Source organism: Temnothorax nylanderi, unplaced genomic scaffold (assembly GCF_030848795.1).
Source record: "Temnothorax nylanderi isolate EJ_2023f unplaced genomic scaffold, tnyl_v1.0 TNYL_tig0261_pilon, whole genome shotgun sequence".
NCBI lineage: Eukaryota > Metazoa > Arthropoda > Insecta > Hymenoptera > Formicidae > Temnothorax > Temnothorax nylanderi.
In genome coordinates this window covers 147,115-167,927 of record NW_027249323.1, presented here as the reverse complement: position 1 = coordinate 167,927, position 20,813 = coordinate 147,115, and the positions used below count along the sequence as shown (strand labels likewise).

The window sequence follows — 20,813 nt, the reverse complement described above, 5'->3', positions numbered from 1 at the left end:
AAACGGCACATTGTAAAGCCGCAAGATTATCTTATGGAAATTGCATAATTATAGAAAAAGCGAACAGTCATGCTGAGAATATCGTCTTCGTGGATTCGATACAGACAAAAGAGGTATGAAAATTTTATTCGCAAGTACAGTCGATCTAAGACCAGACTGTTACGAAAAGATATAGCTGCATGCTTTGAAATCGGTTACATTAGAAAATGATAGTCTTGTGAGGTATAAACTTATCAAAGATCTATTGTACTACATATTGCCATTATTAAAGATTTTTTTTTAAATTAAAGATAGACGTAAAAGATGTTTTATAAGATAAAAATGCAAGCATAAATATTAATATTTTTGTATTTAATTATTTTCTCGTAAATATAGACAATGCTCTGCATGATTTAAATAGTAAGATATCTACATTATTTTTATATTCAGAATAATTTTACATTTTTTAGAAGAGAAAGTTCGAAAATTCTGTATTACCGTACAGATCGTAAGACTGTGAAATACGAAACAGATGCACGTACGACCTAGAAAAGAAAAGTAAAATCACTGAAAATGTCAATAGGAAAATAATCATATAAAGGAAATTATAACAGGTCTTACTGCGCTGAAACTGGGAAGAGAAAGAATCATGATTTTTCCAACGGTCAATGTACATGGTGAAGTGCTTCTCAGCATTATCATATTCAAGAGCTTCCTGGATTTGGGTGATGATTCATACCATTCACCTCGGTAACTTATATTAAAAACTTTATTATTATTTGTATCTCAAATAAAAATTTGTTAGAGAGAAGTAATTTTACTTTGTGTAGGATATTTGCACGACTTGTATTAAATTTAATGGAAAGTAGTTGTATTCTTTGACTCACGTCGATGTATAAACGCGATCGCTGTGATCGATTACTTGTTGCCCGAACCAACAGGCCATGTATAAATGCAGTAATTGAGCGATAATGTACGCGGAATGCCGGATTGCAAGATGTGAAGTGAGGGTGCCATTAGTTGCCTAAAAATGTTCCGAAAGCCGTGAATTTCAATACCGGTTTGTATTTCACAAAATCGCGTAATATGTTTTATATCATATGTATAATCGCAATAATATATTTAATGAATATATAAATAATATCAATATATATATATATATCAATATATATATATCAATATATATATATATATATATATATATATATATATATATTAATATTATTATATTCATTCAATATATTATTGCGATGTATCAATCACAAACCTGTAGAGCCGACATACTCATAGCCAATATAATTAAGCCAACTTCCACGAAAAACGCATTTGTGTAGACAGTCTCCAAGCACCTCGCGAATCTTGTTTAATAAAAAAAATCCACAATTATTTCTTATTAAGTCTTTTCTTGTAGTACATAAATAGAAAATTTCTATATCTCTTACAATTATGCAAGGATACACACTAACCGTAGAGCATCTCTGTGTTTTTGTATACAATATACGAAATTTTTGTAAAATTTATTATCTTCCTCGAGCGAAGCGAGCTCCTTATCTTGCTCGATGGTTTTTCTTATACACTCTAGCCGATATCTGAGAAAGGAAACGACCGAATATCTCAAAGTATTTTTTTTTAGTCATTCAAATTATTGAATACATACCTGACGATTGAAAATAGTGCGCAACAATGTTGTACCAGAATAGTCACGTAGGTGTCAGACGCGACTATGGTATTAAGACGAATAGCAGTAGTTAAGTAATTATGAATCAGCACGGGATAGTAGTACTTTTCGAGATCTATATAATATTCCACGTGATATGGAAATCCCACTGGCCGCGTTGGATAGTCGGAAGTTACATTTTTGCCGATTATTTTCGGAATTATCGCGAGAAAAGGAAAAAGGCTGCCAAATGCATACATACCACCTAGATGCGAAAAATGCGATCTGCTAATGATTCTTTCGTTAAATAGATTATTTTCGAGTTATATATAAATTAATTTTTAATAATATCTTAATTAGAAATCACATCAGGCAAGCATAAAATTAATTGTTATTACAAATTATTAGCTAATAATTGTTATTTATGATTGTATATATACTATCAGTTTTAACGCATAATATAATAGTGATTAATTTCTATTAATTTCTTACTGGCATAGCCGATAGTAATGCTTCTTCCACTCTCCGCAAACCTATGCAAAATTTCGAATTCGCTTTGGATGGTCCACGATTGCCAATCCCTTTGCATGTGTATAAGAAGTATCTTGATCTACAACTTGAAATTCATATTTTTTAAATAATGTGATTTCACTTAATATCGTGATTTTCTGCATACCTTTTCTATATTGCACACCAGGTTTGTCAGCTTAACGATGCACACACCATCTATTATGAGTGGTGGTATACATTCGATGGTTGCATCAAGATCGCCGCGTAACGTCACTAAAGCGAGTACCTTGAATCCAACATTTCCCGGCAAGATAATAAGGTCGGAAAATACGTTTCGCAAAATATAAAAGTATGTTCGACCTACACTGATAATTTCAAATATTTTTAACTTCGAATTTCTAGTATTTGTGTGTCTTTTCATATCTCTTGTTTTTTAAGTTTTAATTTCCGATATTATTAAAATAGAAGATGATCTTTTTAAAAATATTGAAATATTGATCGATTGATGATTAACTTGGGAACCATGTCATCTTATTTTCTTTTGCATAAACGGTCGCCTGGGATGATTTTGAGACCCCAATCAAAAGTCACTGTTATTAATTACATATTGCATATTTTTTATTGTTTTATAATTTATTAGTATTTGTGGACAGTATATGTAATAATATCAATATTTTCTGAAAAAGAAAAAAACAAAAAAATATTTAAAAAACGAAAGAAGCATTAAAATTAATGTGACGTGAGCTTTATTTTTTGGACACAGGAGTGCAAAAATCACCCCAAATGACCGTTCTCGGGTTAATAAGAATCACAATGTAGAAAACATACCTGCGCGATGACTTGTGTTAGACCGATAACCGACACTGTCACAAAGATAACCCGCCTGTCTCTGTCCTTTTGGAAGGGCCATTGCCCCAGCAACGAAAGTAGCGTACGATTGAGTCTATATAATCGAGACTGAAAGATATCATTAGATGTATCCATCTTCAACACTCGGTTTCGACTACTGCACTGGATCAATATCGCCTCTAACAATTTTCAGTCTAATAAAAAATTCGGTAGAACTGTTCGATATCACTCATTCTGTCTCTTACCTCTTGCTGCTATTATTACAAAAGCGAAATTCACTTATCATAGGGTATAGATTGTCGGTCTCTTGAGAATTTCATTTAATATTTGATTGTCGTAAAATCTAAAATGCATATTTGTCGCTAACGTGTTTATGCCGCAGAAACCAAAATGGCATATTGTAAAGTCGCAAGATTATCTTATGGAAATTACGCAATTATAGAGAAGAGAAACAGTCATGCTGAAAATATCGTCTTTGTGGATTCGACGCAGACAAAAGAGGTATGAAAATTTTATTCGCAAGTAGAGTCGATCCAAGACAGGACTGTTACGAAAAGCTTTGAAATCGGTTACATTAGAAAATGATAGTCTTATGACGTATGAACTTATCAAAGGTCTATGTGTCTATTGTATTACATATTTCCATTATTAAAGATTTTTCTTGTTCTTTTAAATTAAAGATAGACATAAAAGATGTTTTATCAATAAGATAAAAGTGCAAGCATGAGTACTGATATTCTTATTATATTTAATTCTTCTCTCGCGTAAATATAGACAACGCTCTGCTATTATTTAAATAGTAATATATCTACATTATTTTTATGTTAATAATAATTTTACATTTTTTAGAAGAGAAATTTCAAAAATTCTGTATTAGCGTACGGATCGTAAGACTGTGAAATACGGAATAGATGCACGTACGACTTAGAAAAGGAAAGTAAAATTACTCAAAATATCAATAGGAAAATGATTATATAAAGGAAATTATGACAAGTTTTATTGTACTCAAACTAGAAAGAGCTTTTATCATACTTTTTTTCAACACGTACAAGGTAAAGTGCTCCTCAGCCTCAGCATTATTATATGTTTAAAAATTATTTAGAATTGATTCGTTTTCGTAACTTGTACAAACGGAACTGTATTATTATGTATAATGTCAGACATTTCTTACGAAGGAGATAATTTAATTTTGTGTAAAATATTTGCTCGATTTGTATTAAATTTATTGGGTAGTAGTTGTATGTTTTAACTACGTCAATGTCAACACGCGATCGTTATGATCCATTACTTTTTGCCCCAACCAGTACACGATAAATAAATATAGTAATTGAGTGATAATCTACGTGACATATGTGACATCTACGTTGACCCAAAGTCAACATCGATTTGACTTTGCGTCAATTGTAAAACCCCACTTGTGCTACTAAGCTGACCCTTTTTCAATTCATAAAAAGGTTAAATTTAAAGTGAAAAAAGTGTGCAAATTAGAAACTTGCACATTGCTTCCTCATCATTACAGATCGCTACCATTACTCTTATTTTATTTCGCTCATAAAGCTTCCTCTATGAGGAAACCAAACTAATAAATACTAATAATTATAAATCAAACAAAGAAAAATGGAGCGTTGAGCCGTAACAAGGTGTTGGTGTTCATATATTCTATACTTAAGTAAAGAAGTAACGAATTGTAATGTACATACTGTACATATACATATATTCCAACTTAATAGACTGCGCGCCGCAAATTTGTCGGACTTGAAACACAGCTATCTTGGAACATTAATATCCTTCCCTCCCCGGAATTAAATCAACGCGATTTTTTAAACATACAGTTTTTAAACAATTAAATCGCGTCGATTTAATTCCGGGGAGGGAAGGGTATTAATGTTCCAAAATAGCTGTGTTTCAAGTCCGACAAATTTGCGGCGTGCAGTCTACTAAGTTGGAATATATGTATATGTACAGTATGTACATTACAATTCGTTACTTCTTTACTTAAGTACCCAGTGTTATATATTTCATAAGAATAGTTTAAGCACTTTAAGCATTTAACATTACATGCGGACGCACCCAAAAAGGTGGCGCGACTCAACGTGTCAGCTCTATATATTCTCTCTTGTCATGACCGTTGAGACACTCTCTGATCTCGGACTTAAGTGAAAACGTTTGTTGTATCGAGACTCACAATAAAGATATTCACTTAATTAAAGTGAAACACTAACCCCAGTTTACTATTCCAAAAGTACAGAACCGTAGAGTCTGATATCCGAGGTACATATATAACATAAATTGGCGACGAGTCTGTGAACCTACATCGAGAAATACGTGGAAATTAGCATTCTCGAAATGGCGCTCATTGGATCTGTTGGATAAAACGTGCCCGATTGCGAGAGAAATAAATATAACACTCGTATTACTATTAAGACTATAATATATTCAGTAAAGATAAGTGTACAGCGTGCGTTACACAGGCGAAGGTTCGGAAGGAAGTGAGATGAACAAGAGGGGCGCCAGCTAAAGAGTAACTCGATTGTAGCGACGCTAACGCCAAGCAATAACTAAACTAGTTCCGGACAACAGATGTCGTGAATGTCTCGAGATCGTATGCCAATATTCCCCCACTCGAGCTCGAGACTCTATCGAAAAAAAAAAACTTTTAATTAAACAAAATTTATGCGCTTAAGCCTACGCTGCTACTAAGAAATTTAATCTTCTCGCTGGTTACAGCCTTTGTGAGCGCATCTGCAACCATTTCCTCACTGGAAACATACAACAAATCAATAACTTTATCCTTTACCTTATCCTTGACAAAGTTATATTTCGTATCAAAATGCTTTGACCTTGCGTGATAATTGTTCGAATGAATAAGCTTTATCGCGCTTTGATTATCCGAGTAAAGTTTTATTGGGCTACTAACGCTCGAACTTTCAATGTCATTCAATAGTTTACTTAACCATAACAACTCCTGACTTGCTAAAGCTATTGCAATGTACTCCGACTCTGTCGTTGAGAGCGAGACTGTTTGTTGTTTCTTTGAACACCATGAAATAGCGCTACCGCCCAACAAAAATATATATCCGCTCGTGGAACGCCGATTGTCTATGTCCCCAGCCCAATCCGCGTCACTATATCCTACTAATTTCAGTTCTTTCGAATCACTGAATTTTAATCGATAGTCTTTTGTCCCTTTAAGGTAACGTAATACCCGTTTTAGTGCATTCCAGTGGGCTCTTCCCGGATTTTCTGCAAATGATCCGAGAGTTGTGATCGCACAACCTAAATCTGGCCGAGTAGCTTGATACGCATACATCAAAGACCCTAGCGCTTCTCTATACGGAACTTTCTTCATTGTCTCCGCTTCCTCTTCGTTCTTCGGTGCCATCTCCTTTGTTAATTTCTGGTTTATGTCAAGTGGGGTCTTAACCGGATTGCTATCTTCCATGTTGTACTTTTTCAGGATTTCTTCTACGTAGTTCTTCTGGTCAAGAATAATCTCTTTGTTCTTTCTGTCTCGTTGCACATTGATGCCCAAAATCCTTGAAACTGGACCGAGATTCCTCATTTTAAACTTCTGCTCTAATTGTTCAATGATCCATTGCTTTAATTTCTTGTTGTTCGAAAATACTAATAGATCGTCCACATAAACAGCTATATATATTACGCTTCCATCCTTTTCTTTTCTGATATATAAACCAAGATCTACTTCTGATCGTGTGAATCCTAACTTTTTCAGGTCCTCGTCCAATTTCTTGTTCCAAGCGTAAGCTCCCTGCTTCAAACCATATAGTGCCTTTTTGAGTCTGCCGATCTGTCCATCCGGCAACTCGATGTACACCTCTTCGTCGAGCTCGCCATTGAGGAAGGCTGTCACCACGTCCAAGTGATCAATATCGTAATCCTTCTTGGCTGCTACAGCAAACAGACATTGCAAGGTATTGAATCTCACCACCGGGCAAAATGTTTCGTGGTAGTCCACGCCTGGTATTTGTTCGTAACCTCGCGCCACCAGTCTTGCCTTAAAACGTCGTGATCCATCTTGAGGATTTTGTTTCAGTTTGAAGACCCACTTCGTTCTGAGAATCTTCTTTCCTTTCGGTGGAGAACATGGTTCCCATGTTTTATTTTTCATTAATGCATCGAGCTCCTCCTTCATTGCTAAGCGCCATTCCTTACTGTTTGGGCCTTCTAGCGCCTCCTTGACACTTGTAGGTTCAGCTCCTGTGGGCTCTACAGACACTTTATATGTAATGAAATCTAGCCAGCTCCTTGGCTTCGGAGTTCGGCTACTACGGCGTGGCGCCGACGCACTTTCATGATCGTCATCATCTTCTGTTAATTCGTTGTCTTCATCATCTTCAGTTGGCGTCTCATAGCTTTCTTCCTGATCGTTGGAGTCCCCCACTGAATCTGCGTTGTCATTAACCTCTTCCGAGTCGTTGGCAATTGGCATTGCGTTGTCATTAACCTCTTCCGAGTCGTTGACAATTGGTATCATACAGGCTGTCTTTTCGATTTCTGCTGAATTTTCATAGAAGACCACGTCCCTGCTCCTAAAGATTTTCTTTGTTTCTTCATCGTACAGTCGGTACCCTTTGGTGTGTTCTAAATATCCCAAGAACAAGCAGGATTTTGCCTTTTGATCCCATTTGTGACGAAGTTCTTTCGGAATATGCGCAAGAGCTCTGCAACCAAAAACTTTTAAGTGAGACAAATCGGGTTTGTTTCCCGACCAAATTTCGTGTGGAGTCTTGCCCTGGAGCCGCTTTGCCGGCGATCTATTGATGAGGTATACCGCTGTCGAACAAGCCTCTGCCCAAAATTTCTTTGGAAGTCCAGCATCCCCAAGCAAGCAACGTGCCTTCTCTACAACTGTGCGGTTATTACGCTCCGCCAAGCCGTTTTGTTGCGGCGTATAGGGAATTGTTAACTGATGCTGAATTCCCTCTGTACGTAAAAATTCTTTAAATGATTCATTCACGTACTCACGTCCATTATCAGACCGCAACGCCAGGATTCGGTGGCCCGTATGTTTCTCGACGTATGCCTTGTAAGTTTTGAAGGTGTCAAGAACCTCGCTTTTATTCTTCAGAAAATATATACTCAATCTTCGCGTGTAGTCGTCGATGAACAATACAAAGTATCTTGAGCCTCCGATAGATGCTTCCTCCATCGGCCCGCAGACGTCCGAATGCACAAGTTCCAGGGGCTTCGACGCTCTTCTTTCATTCATAGAGAACCTCTGACGCGCCTGTTTCCCCTTCACGCAAACTTCACACGGGCGATCGTCCGGATCATCAAATTCTAAACCGAACGCGTGTTTGTCCCGAAGAAGTTTCATGCTCGCTCTATTTAGATGGCCGAGCCTTTTATGCCATACCGAACTATTGTCTTCTTTGCAACTGAATGCGGTATTCATCGGTTGTATTAACTTGTAAATATTGTCCATCGGTTTAGCCACTGCTATCATATTACCGTTCGCGTTTATTATTTGACAGGCGTCTCGGTCGAATTTTACAACATAACCTTTTTCGGTTATTTTGCGCACTGACAACAAGTTTACGCTGAGCTCGGGAACGTACAACACATCTTCCACGACTATTTCGCGAATCGCGCCATTTACTAATCCCGATACCGACACCGTGCCCTTCCCTTCGACACATAATTTCTTACTGTCCGCGACGACCACCTTTGATTCGTGTAACTTCACTAGAGAGGTAAAGTTTTCTTTATACGGTGACATGTGCATCGACGCCGCCGAATCTATTATCCAGGCAGTATCACTGGCACTTGAATAACTGTTAGCGAGGAAAGCTACTTTAGTGTTCGTGCCACTTTTCTTCTTTTCACTGTCTTGACTTTTACTGTCTTTATTTTCTTTATCGACCTTCTTTTTGTCTCTGCACTCACTCACGATGTGACCGTATTTACCGCACGACCAACACTTAACGTTTCTCGATCTTGATTTGTGCTTCACGTCTTTTCTTTTCACGTGATAGGCTGTATCACCGCTCGATGAAGGCTTCGATTTATCGACACACTTCGACTCTTGCAGAAGCTTCGTTTTCACTGAGTCTCCCGTTATTGGCATTCCTGAACTTTCCAGCGCCATGATCATTGGTTGATACTGGTCAGGGAGGCCCGCCAATAGCACCGTGCCAAGCCACTCTTGATTTATTTCGAATCCGATGGCGGTTAACTGATGCGCGGCTGACATGATTTCGCCTACATATTTTTCCATGGATTCACAGTTTTCTAACCTTGTAGTGGTCATTTTTCGAAGTAAACCGACCTTCCGAGTGAGCCCTGTATCTTCGAATGCTTTTTGAAGATTTTGCCATGCTTCCTTCGCCGTGGCCGCTTTCGCCACGTGTATATACAGTGATTCGTCCACGCTCAGGACTATCTTCGCCTTCGCCTTCGCAATCTTCTCTGCGCTTGTCTCGTCTCCGAAGACTGATTTCCATAAGCCATCCAAACTTAACAGGTTTTCCATGGCTATTTTCCACGTTGTGTAATTCTCCCTGCCTCTCAATCTTGCGACGGGAAGAAACGTGCTCGCGTTCATGTCGGACATCTTGCTTCGCGACTTGCACACACAACTATAAAAGTTTTTGTTCTCAGAAACTATTACTTCACCCGCGAATGGGCTAGACTGGGCCCATAACCTTTGTTGGATAAAACGTGCCCGATTGCGAGAGAAATAAATATAACACTCGTATTACTATTAAGACTATAATATATTCAGTAAAGATAAGTGTACAGCGTGCGTTACACAGGCGAAGGTTCGGAAGGAAGTGAGATGAACAAGAGGGGCGCCAGCTAAAGAGTAACTCGATTGTAGCGACGCTAACGCCAAGCAATAACTAAACTAGTTCCGGACAACAGATGTCGTGAATGTCTCGAGATCGTATGCCAATAGGATCCATAGAAGCCTTCAATCCGAGGGAGACAGATATCACCTCGTATATGGAACGAATTGAAATGTTATTCGCTTGCAATGAAGTAACAGGCAATAAAAAGGTGTCTCTTTTACTAACATTAATAGGAGGAGAGGCGTATGGAGTGCTAAAAGATTTATTGGCACCAACTTTACCGATTACATTAACATTCGAACGTCTTCGCTCAGAACTAGAGAGCCATTATAGTCCTAAAAGGTTAGTTATAGCAGAACGTTATAAATTTTACTCAGCTATGCAAGAAACTAACGAGGATGTTAAAGTTTATGTAGCGCGTTTAAAGAATCTAGCTAAACACTGCGCTTTTGGTACATTTCTAAACGAAGCTTTACGAGACAAATTAGTATGCGGTATTCGTTCCGAGATTGTGCAGCGAAAACTATTGACGGAAGATAACCTAACTTTTGAACGAGCGTTCCAAATTGCCACAAGTGTAGAGATGGCAGAAGGACAAATTAAAGCCATGGGTACCGAGGCGGCAGCTGTCAATAAAGTAAGCACCGCCAAATTTAACAAAGGCAGGAAGTTCAGTCGACCAGCGTGGCAAAATAAAGCTACATCCAGTCAAGATGTCAGTCAAACCAGTAAAGCCGGTCAACCTACGAACAGTACAAGCAAATCAAGATGTGGAAGGTGTCTCAAAATTCACTGGGATAACAATAAGTGTCCAGCTATTAACTGGAAATGTTATTCATGTAATCAAACTGGACATACAGCAAAATCAACATGGTGCAAGAATAGAATCAATGAAGTAACGTCGGAGGAAGCCAGTCAAGAGGAACCAAACGCGGCTGGAAATGATTCCTCGACGGTAGGATGGTTAAAGGAGTCTGAGGATACATACTTTTAAACACTTTAAGACAGTCCAAAAGAAATGAAACATTATATACTCAAATACCAGTGGAAGGTAAAACTATTGTAATGGAAGTCGATTCGGGTGCATGTAAGTCTGTAATGCATATAAATGATTATAAGAAGTTATTTCCTAGTATAAGAGTAGAATCAGTTACTTTTAAGTTGAGAGTAGTCACAGGTGAAAAAGTTAATATCATAGGTCAAATAACTGTTTCTGTAGAGTATCAAAAGAAAATATTTACCTTACCGCTAATTGTTATAGATAGTAAAACTAAATTTATACCATTACTTGGTAGAAACTGGCTGGATATTCTCAACCCACAATGGAGACAGATTTTAGATACTGACATGTTAGTTGAACACACTAGCTTAAATAAAGTCTTTACACATGAATCAGAGACTGTAAAAATAATGATGATTGAACTTAAAAATAGATTTCGGAAGGTTTTCGAAGAAGAACCAGAGGCGGTCATTAAACATTTTAAGGCGGAAATTAAACTTAAAGACGATGCTAAACCTATATTTCATCGAGCATATAGTATGCCATATGCGTTAAAATTAAAAGTAGAAGAGGAAGTAGCAATGATGGTGCAATCGGGAATCGTAACAAAAATTGCGCATAGTAAGTGGGCAAGCCCCATAGTAGTAGTTCCAAAAAAAAATAATGCGGGCATTCGGATCTGTGTAGATTTTAAGAAAACATTGAACAGAGTAATTGACAGTGATCATTGTGTGTTACCATTGCCTGAAGATATTTTTGCTTGTATAGGAGGAAATAAAATTTTTTGCGTAATAGATTTACAAGGGGCATATCAACAAATGCAGATAGGAGAACAGTCACGTGAGCTATTTACAATTAATACACACATGGGTCTATTCCGGTATAACCGCCTTACGTATGGTGTAAGCTCAGCGCCTGGCATTTTCCAAACTTGTATGGAAACAATTCTCGCTGGCATTCCGAAAGTCAAATGTTATTTGGATGACATTCTAATCTATGGGTCATCTTTACTGGATTGCCATAAAAATGTTTTGGCTGTATTAGAACGTTTACAACAGTACAATGTTAAAGTTAATAAGGCTAAATGTAAATTTTATAAAGAAAACGTTGAATTTTTAGGACATCGGATTGACTCAAAAGGAGTCCATCCATTAGATGATAAAGTGGAAAGTATTCACAAGGCTCCATCACCCCAAAACATTACTCAATTAAAATCATATCTAGGGTTATTGAACTATTACGGAAAGTTCATTCCTATGCTTTCAGCCAAACTTAGATTATTATACGATCTTTGTAAATCGGGAGTAGAATTTCAATGGTCGGATAAACACGAACAAATCTTCCAATTCAGTAAAAAGTTACTTACGTCTGACTCAGTTCTTGTACATTTCAATCCTAATTTACCTATATATATAACATGCGACGCTAGCAGTTATGGGGTGGGGGCAGTCTTGAGTCACAAAGTTGGTAATGACCTTCGTCCTGTATTATTTACATCAAGTACATTATCCACAACAGAGCAGAGATATTCAAATTTAGAAAGAGAGGCATTAGCGCTCATTGTAGCGTTAAAAAAATTTCATAAATATATTTACGCACGGAAATTTGTATTACAAACAGATCATCGCCCGTTACAATTTATTTTTGGTAGAAATAAAGGTATTCCAGTGACAGCAGCTGCGCGTATTACTCGTTGGGCTTTAGCACTATCAGCGTACGATTATGAGATTGAATATAAACCAAGTAAAATGGTAGCAAATGCAGATGGCCTATCTAGACTACCACTGTCGACGGAAACGGAAATAGCAGGATTTTTATGCTCATTTAATTTAACTAACGAGTTATCCCTGGAAGCAGACGAAATTGCAAAAGCAACTACGAAAGATACAATATTGGCAAAAGTAATTGAATTAACATTGATAGGATGGCCAAACGGTGCTATTGAGCAAGAATTGAAACCATATTTTCAAAAACGTCATGAACTTTCTGTAGAAGGTAATTGTTTATTAATAGGTACAAAAGTGGTAATTCCAACAATGTTAAGAAGTAAAGTCTTGAGTTTATTTCATGAACAACATGTGGGAATAGTGCGAACTAAAATGCTCATGCGGACGTATTGCTGGTGGCCAGGAATAGATAAGGCAATTGAGAAGTTTATCACTGCATGTGAGATCTGCCAGCAAAGACAAAATTTTTCTAACTCTAGTACTCTTGTTCCTTGGCCTACAGCACCTACTAATTTTCACAGAGTTCATATTGACTTTTTTCACAAGTATGGTTATACGTTTTTGATTTTGGTTGATAGTCGGTCTAAATGGTTAGAAGTTAAAATAATGTCTGAACGTACAAATGCAAAAAAGACAATATTGAAATTAAAAGAAATTTTTTCTATTTTTGGATTGTCAGTGGAATTGGTTTCAGACAATGGCCCACCTTTTAATTCTGTGGAATTTATTTTATTTTGTCAGGCCAATGGTATCACACCGATCAAATCACCTCCATACCATCCGCAAAGCAATGGTATTGCGGAACGCGGGGTTCAAACAGTAAAAAAAGGTTTGGAAAAAATTATATCACTTGAGCGGGGGAAGATGTTGAGTAAAGAAGAATTACTGTCTAAATTATTGAGTTTTCTATTTACATATAGAGTCACACCATCTAGTACAACAGGGATATCGCCTGCTCAGGGTTTCTTTAAAATGCGACCGAGAACGAGATTCGATCTGATTAAACCATCCTGCTACAGACAACAGTCCAACAATCAGAGTCAGTTAAATAAAAATAAAAAAAATTATATACCTTAAATCAAACGGTATTTGTTAAGAATATCCGGTCAAAACTGTGGCAACGAGGCACAGTTATACAAGTTCTTAGTTATTGTACTTATTTGGTCCAAGTAGAGGAGGGAATCAAATTTGTACATGCTAACGATATACGTCCAAATAATGCTACACTAAGTACGGCTACAAGTTATCCGAACCAATTATATGATACAAATAATGCGAGCAATATGAGTTCTCCACATCTAGCTACTACCCCAGTAGGTAACACTAAAGAGTCAATTAGACCAGTAGTTGAAACTATTGTTAATAACGAATCAAATCGTACTGCAATTACTGATAGCGTGGTGGATGAGGGGAACTCGAAAATAGAATCACCCGTTCAACCATGTAAGAAGAAGTTAGTGGACACACCTAAGAAAGTCAGCGCTGATAACGTAGCGACAACCCGTTCGGGCAGAATTGTAAAACCACCGTCTAGATTAAATTTGTAAGACTATAGTTATAAGCTTTGAGAAGGAAGGAAAATGTTATATATTTCATAAGAATAGTTTAAGCACTTTAAGCATTTAACATTACATGCGGACGCACCCAAAAAGGTGGCGCGACTCAACGTGTCAGCTCTATATATTCTCTCTTGTCATGACCGTTGAGACACTCTCTGATCTCGGACTTAAGTGAAAACGTTTGTTGTATCGAGACTCACAATAAAGATATTCACTTAATTAAAGTGAAACACTAACCCCAGTTTACTATTCCAAAAGTACAGAACCGTAGAGTCTGATATCCGAGGTACATATATAACACCCAGTAAGCAAGAAACGTCAAGAAACATTTCAACTACATTGCATTAATGTTAAAACGTTGCTGTAATGTAGTTAAAATGTTTCTTGATGTTTCTTGCTTACTGGGTATAGAATATATGAACACCAACACCTTGTTACGGCTCAACGCTCCATTTTTCTTCGTTTGATTTCTAATCATGTGAGCCTTTATTATTATATATATACTAATAATTATACATCAAATAAGATACAAGCTTCCTCATAAGAGGGGCTTTGTGAGCGAAATATTTTTTATGTTTTTCTTTCTGAAAAATAAGACATGTTGGGATGACTGCGACAAATGTTATTAATAATAAGAAGCTTTAAATATTTTGTTTTAATGTTAATTGCTACAACAATTTTTTACATATGGTATATGTATATTTGTTTATTATAGACTACTGTTGGACATTAATAATTTATTTATCAAGATTTTAACACTTGCAAAGTTCTTTAATAATAAAAAATGTAAAAAAAATGTTTTCTTTATATTGATAAATATTTTGTATGATAGTTTTTGACAGAGCATCGTGGATTCCTCATAGAAAAGGAATTTTCTTTACTTTAGAAGTTAATGGGTTTTTCATAGCTTTATTTAATTATCTACAGAAAAGGCACTGGAAGGAAAGTTAGCTTACAAATGTGCGATCTTACAAGATCTCATTTTTATCTGTTACTATCGTGTGATGAATGATAATAAATAAATGTAGATATTCTTAGTTACATTCTAAAATTTTCATTACAAAGACCGTAGCAACATGAAGTATGACGATGATGTACGCAACACCTTAAACAAAATTTTATTTTTACAAAGTAACTGCTATAGATGTATATGGATAGACTGAACATTACCATTGGAGAGCTATAGGCAAAATCTAAAGGACAGAGATGCTTGCTGAGGCCCAATTCTGTACACGCTAAAACACGCTTTACCGATAATTGTCGGTGTCGTTAACGGTATCGGCGCAACTTTTATACGATATGAAAAATCTGCGCAACGACGCTTATCGAACCGATAGTTGTCGGTATAGGCGTGTACAGAATATGGGTAGAAGGGGTTGTCTTATGTCCCCTCGTTTGCGAGAAAACTATGAAGTGACTCGAAGGACCAGAGGGAGAGTATCGGAGTTCTTCCTCGCCTTTAGAGGCGCGAAAAAGCGAAAAGCAAAGCAAACAAATTAAAAGGCGACTCACCGCTCGGCACGTACCTTGTATTCCGCTCGGCAAGGCCTGGTAATCTCTTGCGTCCGCGATATTGGGCAGCAAACAAGCAGTCAATAGGCAGCAAAGCAATAACGCAGGCAGGCAAGCAAAGCAGACTCAAACAGGCAGGCAAAAACCATACAGCAAGCAGACAGGCTTTTCGTGCTAGCACCGGGTCGTAGCGTATGAGTGCCGTCTCAATTGTGCTCTCAAAAGATGAGTCTCGGACTTGTGACTCTGAGGACTTGTCTATCAGAACTGATTCTCAAAAGTGAGTCTCGGACTTGTGGCTCCGAGGACTCGTCGTTCTTAACTGTTCCAAAAGTGAGTCTCGGACTTGTGGTTCCGAGAACTCGTCGTTCTTGTTAGAGTTATATATAATCAAGATAAATTGAAAGTTTCTTTTCTTTTAGTAACATACATTGGCGTGATATGGCGCTATCATTCACTTCACTCTAGTGAGCTTTTAGTTTGGGCAACACTGTTCTAAGTTTCCTTTCTATAATAACGTTTGTAATAGCTTTTGCTCTCGCGAGTCGTGACTTATGTACTGGTCAGAATAAAGAGTTGTATTACAAGTACTTCACCCTTGTTTCGTTCTTTTATTCAGTATACGCTAATAATTGGTAGGGCTATCAGGTTATGGGCCCAGTTATTTACTGAATAAGAACGTGTTTCGTGGATTTCATTTAAAAAAGGATAAAGGATGGCCACGTCGACGGACGCCATAACCAAATACGTTATCCCGCGGCTCAATGCCACTAACTATTTTAATTGGCGGTTTCGTACGGAGATGCTGTTAAAAGAAAAAGGTATCTGGCATACAATTTGTGAGGGCAGACCGTCACCAGTCACCTCCGATTGGACGAAAGCAGATGAAAAAGCACTGGCTACAATATCTTTGATGATCGACGATGATCAGATTCAGCATATTAGAACCTGCAAATATGCTAAGGACGCATGGACCGCGTTGAAAGAATTCCACGAACGTGACACGCCCGGTACTAAGGTTAGAGTTCTTCGCACCATCATGCGACAACGTGCCGATGAGAACAGCGATATGGAAGCCCATGTGAATCGCATGAATGAGTTGTTCCAGCAGTTGTTGGCCCTCGGGGAAGAGCTTAATCCAGAATTTATTATGAGCGCAACGCTTCTCGGTTCATTACCAAGCAGTTATGATGGTTTGATCACAGCATTAGAGGCACGATCGGAAACCGAATTATCGTCATCTTTTGTGCGTTCTAAGATTATTGAAGAGTACCGACGGCGTAAGGATAGGGATAATGGAGGCCAAGGCGATTCACATGTACTAAAATTCTCGAATGATGGCACTAAGAAGTCTACGGCATGCTACTTCTGCAAGCGCAAAGGACATCATCGCAATAAATGCGAGGATTATGCGAAATGGAAGGCGAAGAAAGGATTAACAGGTAATCAAAATAAATCAAAAGCTAATGTAGTTAAGAACGATGATGCCTCTGATGAATTGTTATTTTTGGTTGGCAGGGCCAATGGTTGGATCCTTGATTCTGGGGCAACGTGTCATGTCAGCTGCAGACGTGAAAATTTCTTTGAGTTTGACGGCGCACATAGCGAAAAGGTGTCGGTGGCAAATGGACAAGAAGTCAAAGCATCCGGCAAGGGCAAAGTGGCCGTAGTATTTATAAACAGCAGCGGTGACACGACAAGAGTAACGATTGAAAATGTCCTGTACGTCCCATCAATTGGAGGAAACCTAATTTCCGTAAAGCGATTGACAGAGAAAGGATTCAAAGTAGGATTCAGTGGAGGCACCTGTGAAATCCGTACCTGCGATGGCAAACGTCAAGTTGCTGTGGGCAATATCGTCGGAAATTTGTATCAGATGCGAATAGCAAACAAAGTAAATGCAGTTGCCAATTGTCAAAAGCTATGCATTCATCAATGGCACCGTGTTCTGGGTCATCGTGATATTGACATTGTCAAAAGGATTCCGTCAAATGGCTTTGTAACTGGAATGGAACTGGCAGGCTGTGGTTCGGGATGTAATAAGGGAAATTGCGAAGTATGTATCCAAGGGAAGGCAACACGTGTACCTTTCGCAAAGGAATCACAGAATCGTTCGTCTACGATATTGGATTTAATCTATAGTGATGTCTGTGGCCCCATGCAGACAAAAACTGCCTCAGGTTATCGTTATTTATTAACGTTTATTGATGATTTCTCGCGATATACCACAATCTACTTAATTAAAGAGAAATCAGAGGTATTCCAGAAGCTTAAGGAATTCCATCAGTTGGTACAAAATCAATTTGGTAGAAAAATTAAATGTCTTCGCACAGATAGAGGAGGAGAATACCTCAGCAAGTCGTTCGTAAATTATTTGAACGAAAATGGTATCAAGTCTCAACGCACAGCACCACACTCGCCTCAGCAGAACGGGGTCGCTGAAAGGAAAAATAGGACCTTAATCGAAATGGCTCGATGCATGCTACTTGATGCAAACATGGAATATAGGTTCTGGGGCGAAGCAGTTACAACAGCAAATTTCCTGCAGAACAGACTTCCTTGGAAAAATGTAGATAAAACGCCGTTCGAGTATTGGCACGATAGAAAGCCAATTTATACAAACTTAAAACGTTTCGGTGCAGACTGTTATGTCAAAATTCCTGATGAGAATCGAAGAAAGTTGGATCTAAAGGCGCTTAAAGGAATTTTACTCGGTGTTGACATGGAGTCAAAAGCGTACAGAGTCTACGTACCAAGTTCTAGGAAGGTTTTAATATCAAGAGATGTTAAGTTTATTGAGGAAGAAAATCCTGCTAGTAAGCAATCAATTGAGGCGAAGAAGTCTGTTACTCATGAGGATGCTATTGAGATTGTACCTTCTGACGACGGATTTCCGGCCCAAAATATTCCGAAGGATGAAAATATAGCCGAAGATTCAAACTCGACTGAGGGATCCAACGATGTCACCTATCAGCCTACTCCAGTGAGGCGTTCCAGCAGACCGAATAAAGGCATTCAACCTCAACGATTAATCGAACAAATAAGCGTTGTAATGAATGGTGAACCATCAAATTTGAACGAAGCGCTTTCATGTCATCAAAGAAATGATTGGATTCGTGCTATGCAGGAGGAGCTAAGTTCATTAGAAGCTAATAAAACATGGGAGTTGGTCACCTTACCCGAAGGCAAAAATTTAGTTGGCTGTAAATGGGTGTACAAGCTGAAATCAGATGCAAGCGGAAACACAAAAAGATTTAAAGCAAGACTTGTAGCTCAGGGTTTTAGTCAAAAGTATGGTGTCGATTACGATCAAGTGTTCGCACCTGTAGCCCGACAGACAACATTCAGGATATTCCTTTCCGTTGCTGCAAGTCGAAGAATGCTAGTCTTTCACTTCGACGTAAAGACTGCTTTTTTGAACGATGTGCTGGAGGAGGAGATTTTTATGCGTCAGCCACCCGGTTTCGAGAAAGAAGGAGCTGAGGACAAGGTATGTTTATTAATGAGGAGCATCTACGGGTTAAAACAGTCTGCACGCAATTGGAACGAAACGTTACACGAGACTTTAACCAAAGCAGGGTTTGTACAAAGCAAGACCGATAATTGTCTATATATATATTATGGAAGTGAAGAAACAGTATACGTTCTTGTATATGTAGATGACGTATTAGCAGCTGGGACCTCGATTGAAGAAATAATCAAGTTCGAGAAAATGCTTAAAGCAAATTTCGATATTGAAAATCTCGGTGAAGTAACGAGTTATTTAGGGATCAGAGTTGCGAAGCAAGATGATTGTTTTCTACTCGACCAACAAAAGTACATCTTAAATGTGACTGCGAGATTTCAATTGAGCGATGCTAAAGATTCAGATATACCGTTGAGTCCATCATATCAAAAGGAGCCAAACGAAGATATTATGCCAAATAACGACAAGTATCGTAGTGCAATTGGTCATTTACTATATGTTTCAACAAACACACGTCCCGACATTGCGGCAGCAACTTGTATCTTATCGCAAAAGGTATCTAAACCAACAACGTCTGATTGGAATCAAGTTAAGAAATTAATTAGATATCTTAAGGGTACCTCATCGTTACGTTTAAAACTGGGCGATGTTAAGGACAACGAGAGTCTAATTGGATTTGCCGATGCAAGTTGGGCTGAAGATCGAGAGACAAGGAAATCTAATTCCGGTTTCATATTCATGCTCGGAGGGGCGATTAGTTGGAGTTGCAAACAACAGGACTGCATCGCTTTGTCATCAACCGAAGCGGAATTTATCGCACTCTCTGAAGCATGCAAAGAATCGATTTGGATACAAAGACTTCTGAAGGATTTTAAATGGAGAGGACAAACTTATACCAAGATTTACGAGGACAATCAAAGCGTCTTGAAGATGATTATCAACGAAAAATTAAGTAATAGAACAAAACATATTGACACAAAAGTTCACTTTGTAAAGGACCACATTGATAAAAAGCATATCGTATGCGAATATTGTCCGTCTGAAACTATGCTAGCCGATTTACTAACCAAAGGTTTAGCTAAAAATAAGTTCATTACATTAAGAGATCGCTGTAATTTAATTTATATTGATTAAGGAGAAGTGTTAGAGTTATATATAATCAAGATAAATTGAAAGTTTCTTTTCTTTTAGTAACATACATTGGCGTGATATGGCGCTATCATTCACTTCACTCTAGTGAGCTTTTAGTTTTGGCAACACTGTTCTAAGTTTCCTTTCTATAATAACGTTTGTAATAGCTTTTGCTCTCGCGAGTCGTGACTTATGTACTGGTCAGAATAAAGAGTTGTATTACAAGTACTTCACCCTTGTTTCGTTCTTTTATTCAGTATACGCTAATAATTGGTAGGGCTATCAGTTCTGAACTGATTTTCGGAGCGATTCTGCAAGCGTGTCGCGAGCGAGTAATCGGCTCCTCGTTATCGCTATCCGTCGGCGGATGAGCGATGGCAGCACCGATTGGTGAGTCACGCGTAGGCATATCAATCGAAGCTATCAATCGCGATCCGCCGACGTTTCGCGAGACAATAAATGTACAAGACGAACTTATCAACTAATGATTACTAACTAACTATTTACAAAGCAATATCAAACAATGAACCCTGAGATTGTTTCTTTGTTTCTCCACCTTACCTTCTTCACACCAACTACACAATTAGACAAGAAAAGCGTCTCAGCAAACA

The 20,813-nt window shown here is 38.0% G+C and overlaps 3 protein-coding genes across 3 annotated transcripts in view; 1 reads left to right on the top strand and 2 right to left on the bottom strand.

Annotated features, from left to right (window-relative positions):
• Positions 1-330: 330 nt before the first annotated feature.
• On the bottom strand, positions 331-3,130 carry LOC139780073 (odorant receptor 4-like). The gene is made up of 9 exons (XM_071718586.1): positions 2,975-3,130; positions 2,313-2,432; positions 2,129-2,246; positions 1,637-1,901; positions 1,446-1,568; positions 1,247-1,337; positions 867-1,003; positions 601-733; positions 331-524 (listed from the first exon to the last, which is right to left on the bottom strand). Exons 1-9 carry the CDS (start codon positions 3,128-3,130, stop codon positions 474-476), a joined length of 1,194 nt encoding a protein of 397 aa, XP_071574687.1. The 3' UTR covers positions 331-473.
• Positions 3,131-9,889: 6,759 nt separating this feature from the next.
• On the top strand, positions 9,890-10,801 carry LOC139780069 (uncharacterized). The gene has a single exon (XM_071718584.1). It carries the CDS (start codon positions 9,890-9,892, stop codon positions 10,799-10,801), a length of 912 nt encoding a protein of 303 aa, XP_071574685.1.
• Positions 10,802-15,150: 4,349 nt separating this feature from the next.
• Positions 15,151-20,813, bottom strand: part of LOC139780078 (odorant receptor Or2-like) — a 97,761-nt gene continuing 92,098 nt past the window's right edge. The window contains exon 9 of the mRNA XM_071718590.1: positions 15,151-15,198. Coding sequence (XP_071574691.1) covers positions 15,151-15,198 — 48 coding nt within the window. The remainder of the gene's footprint in view (positions 15,199-20,813) is intronic.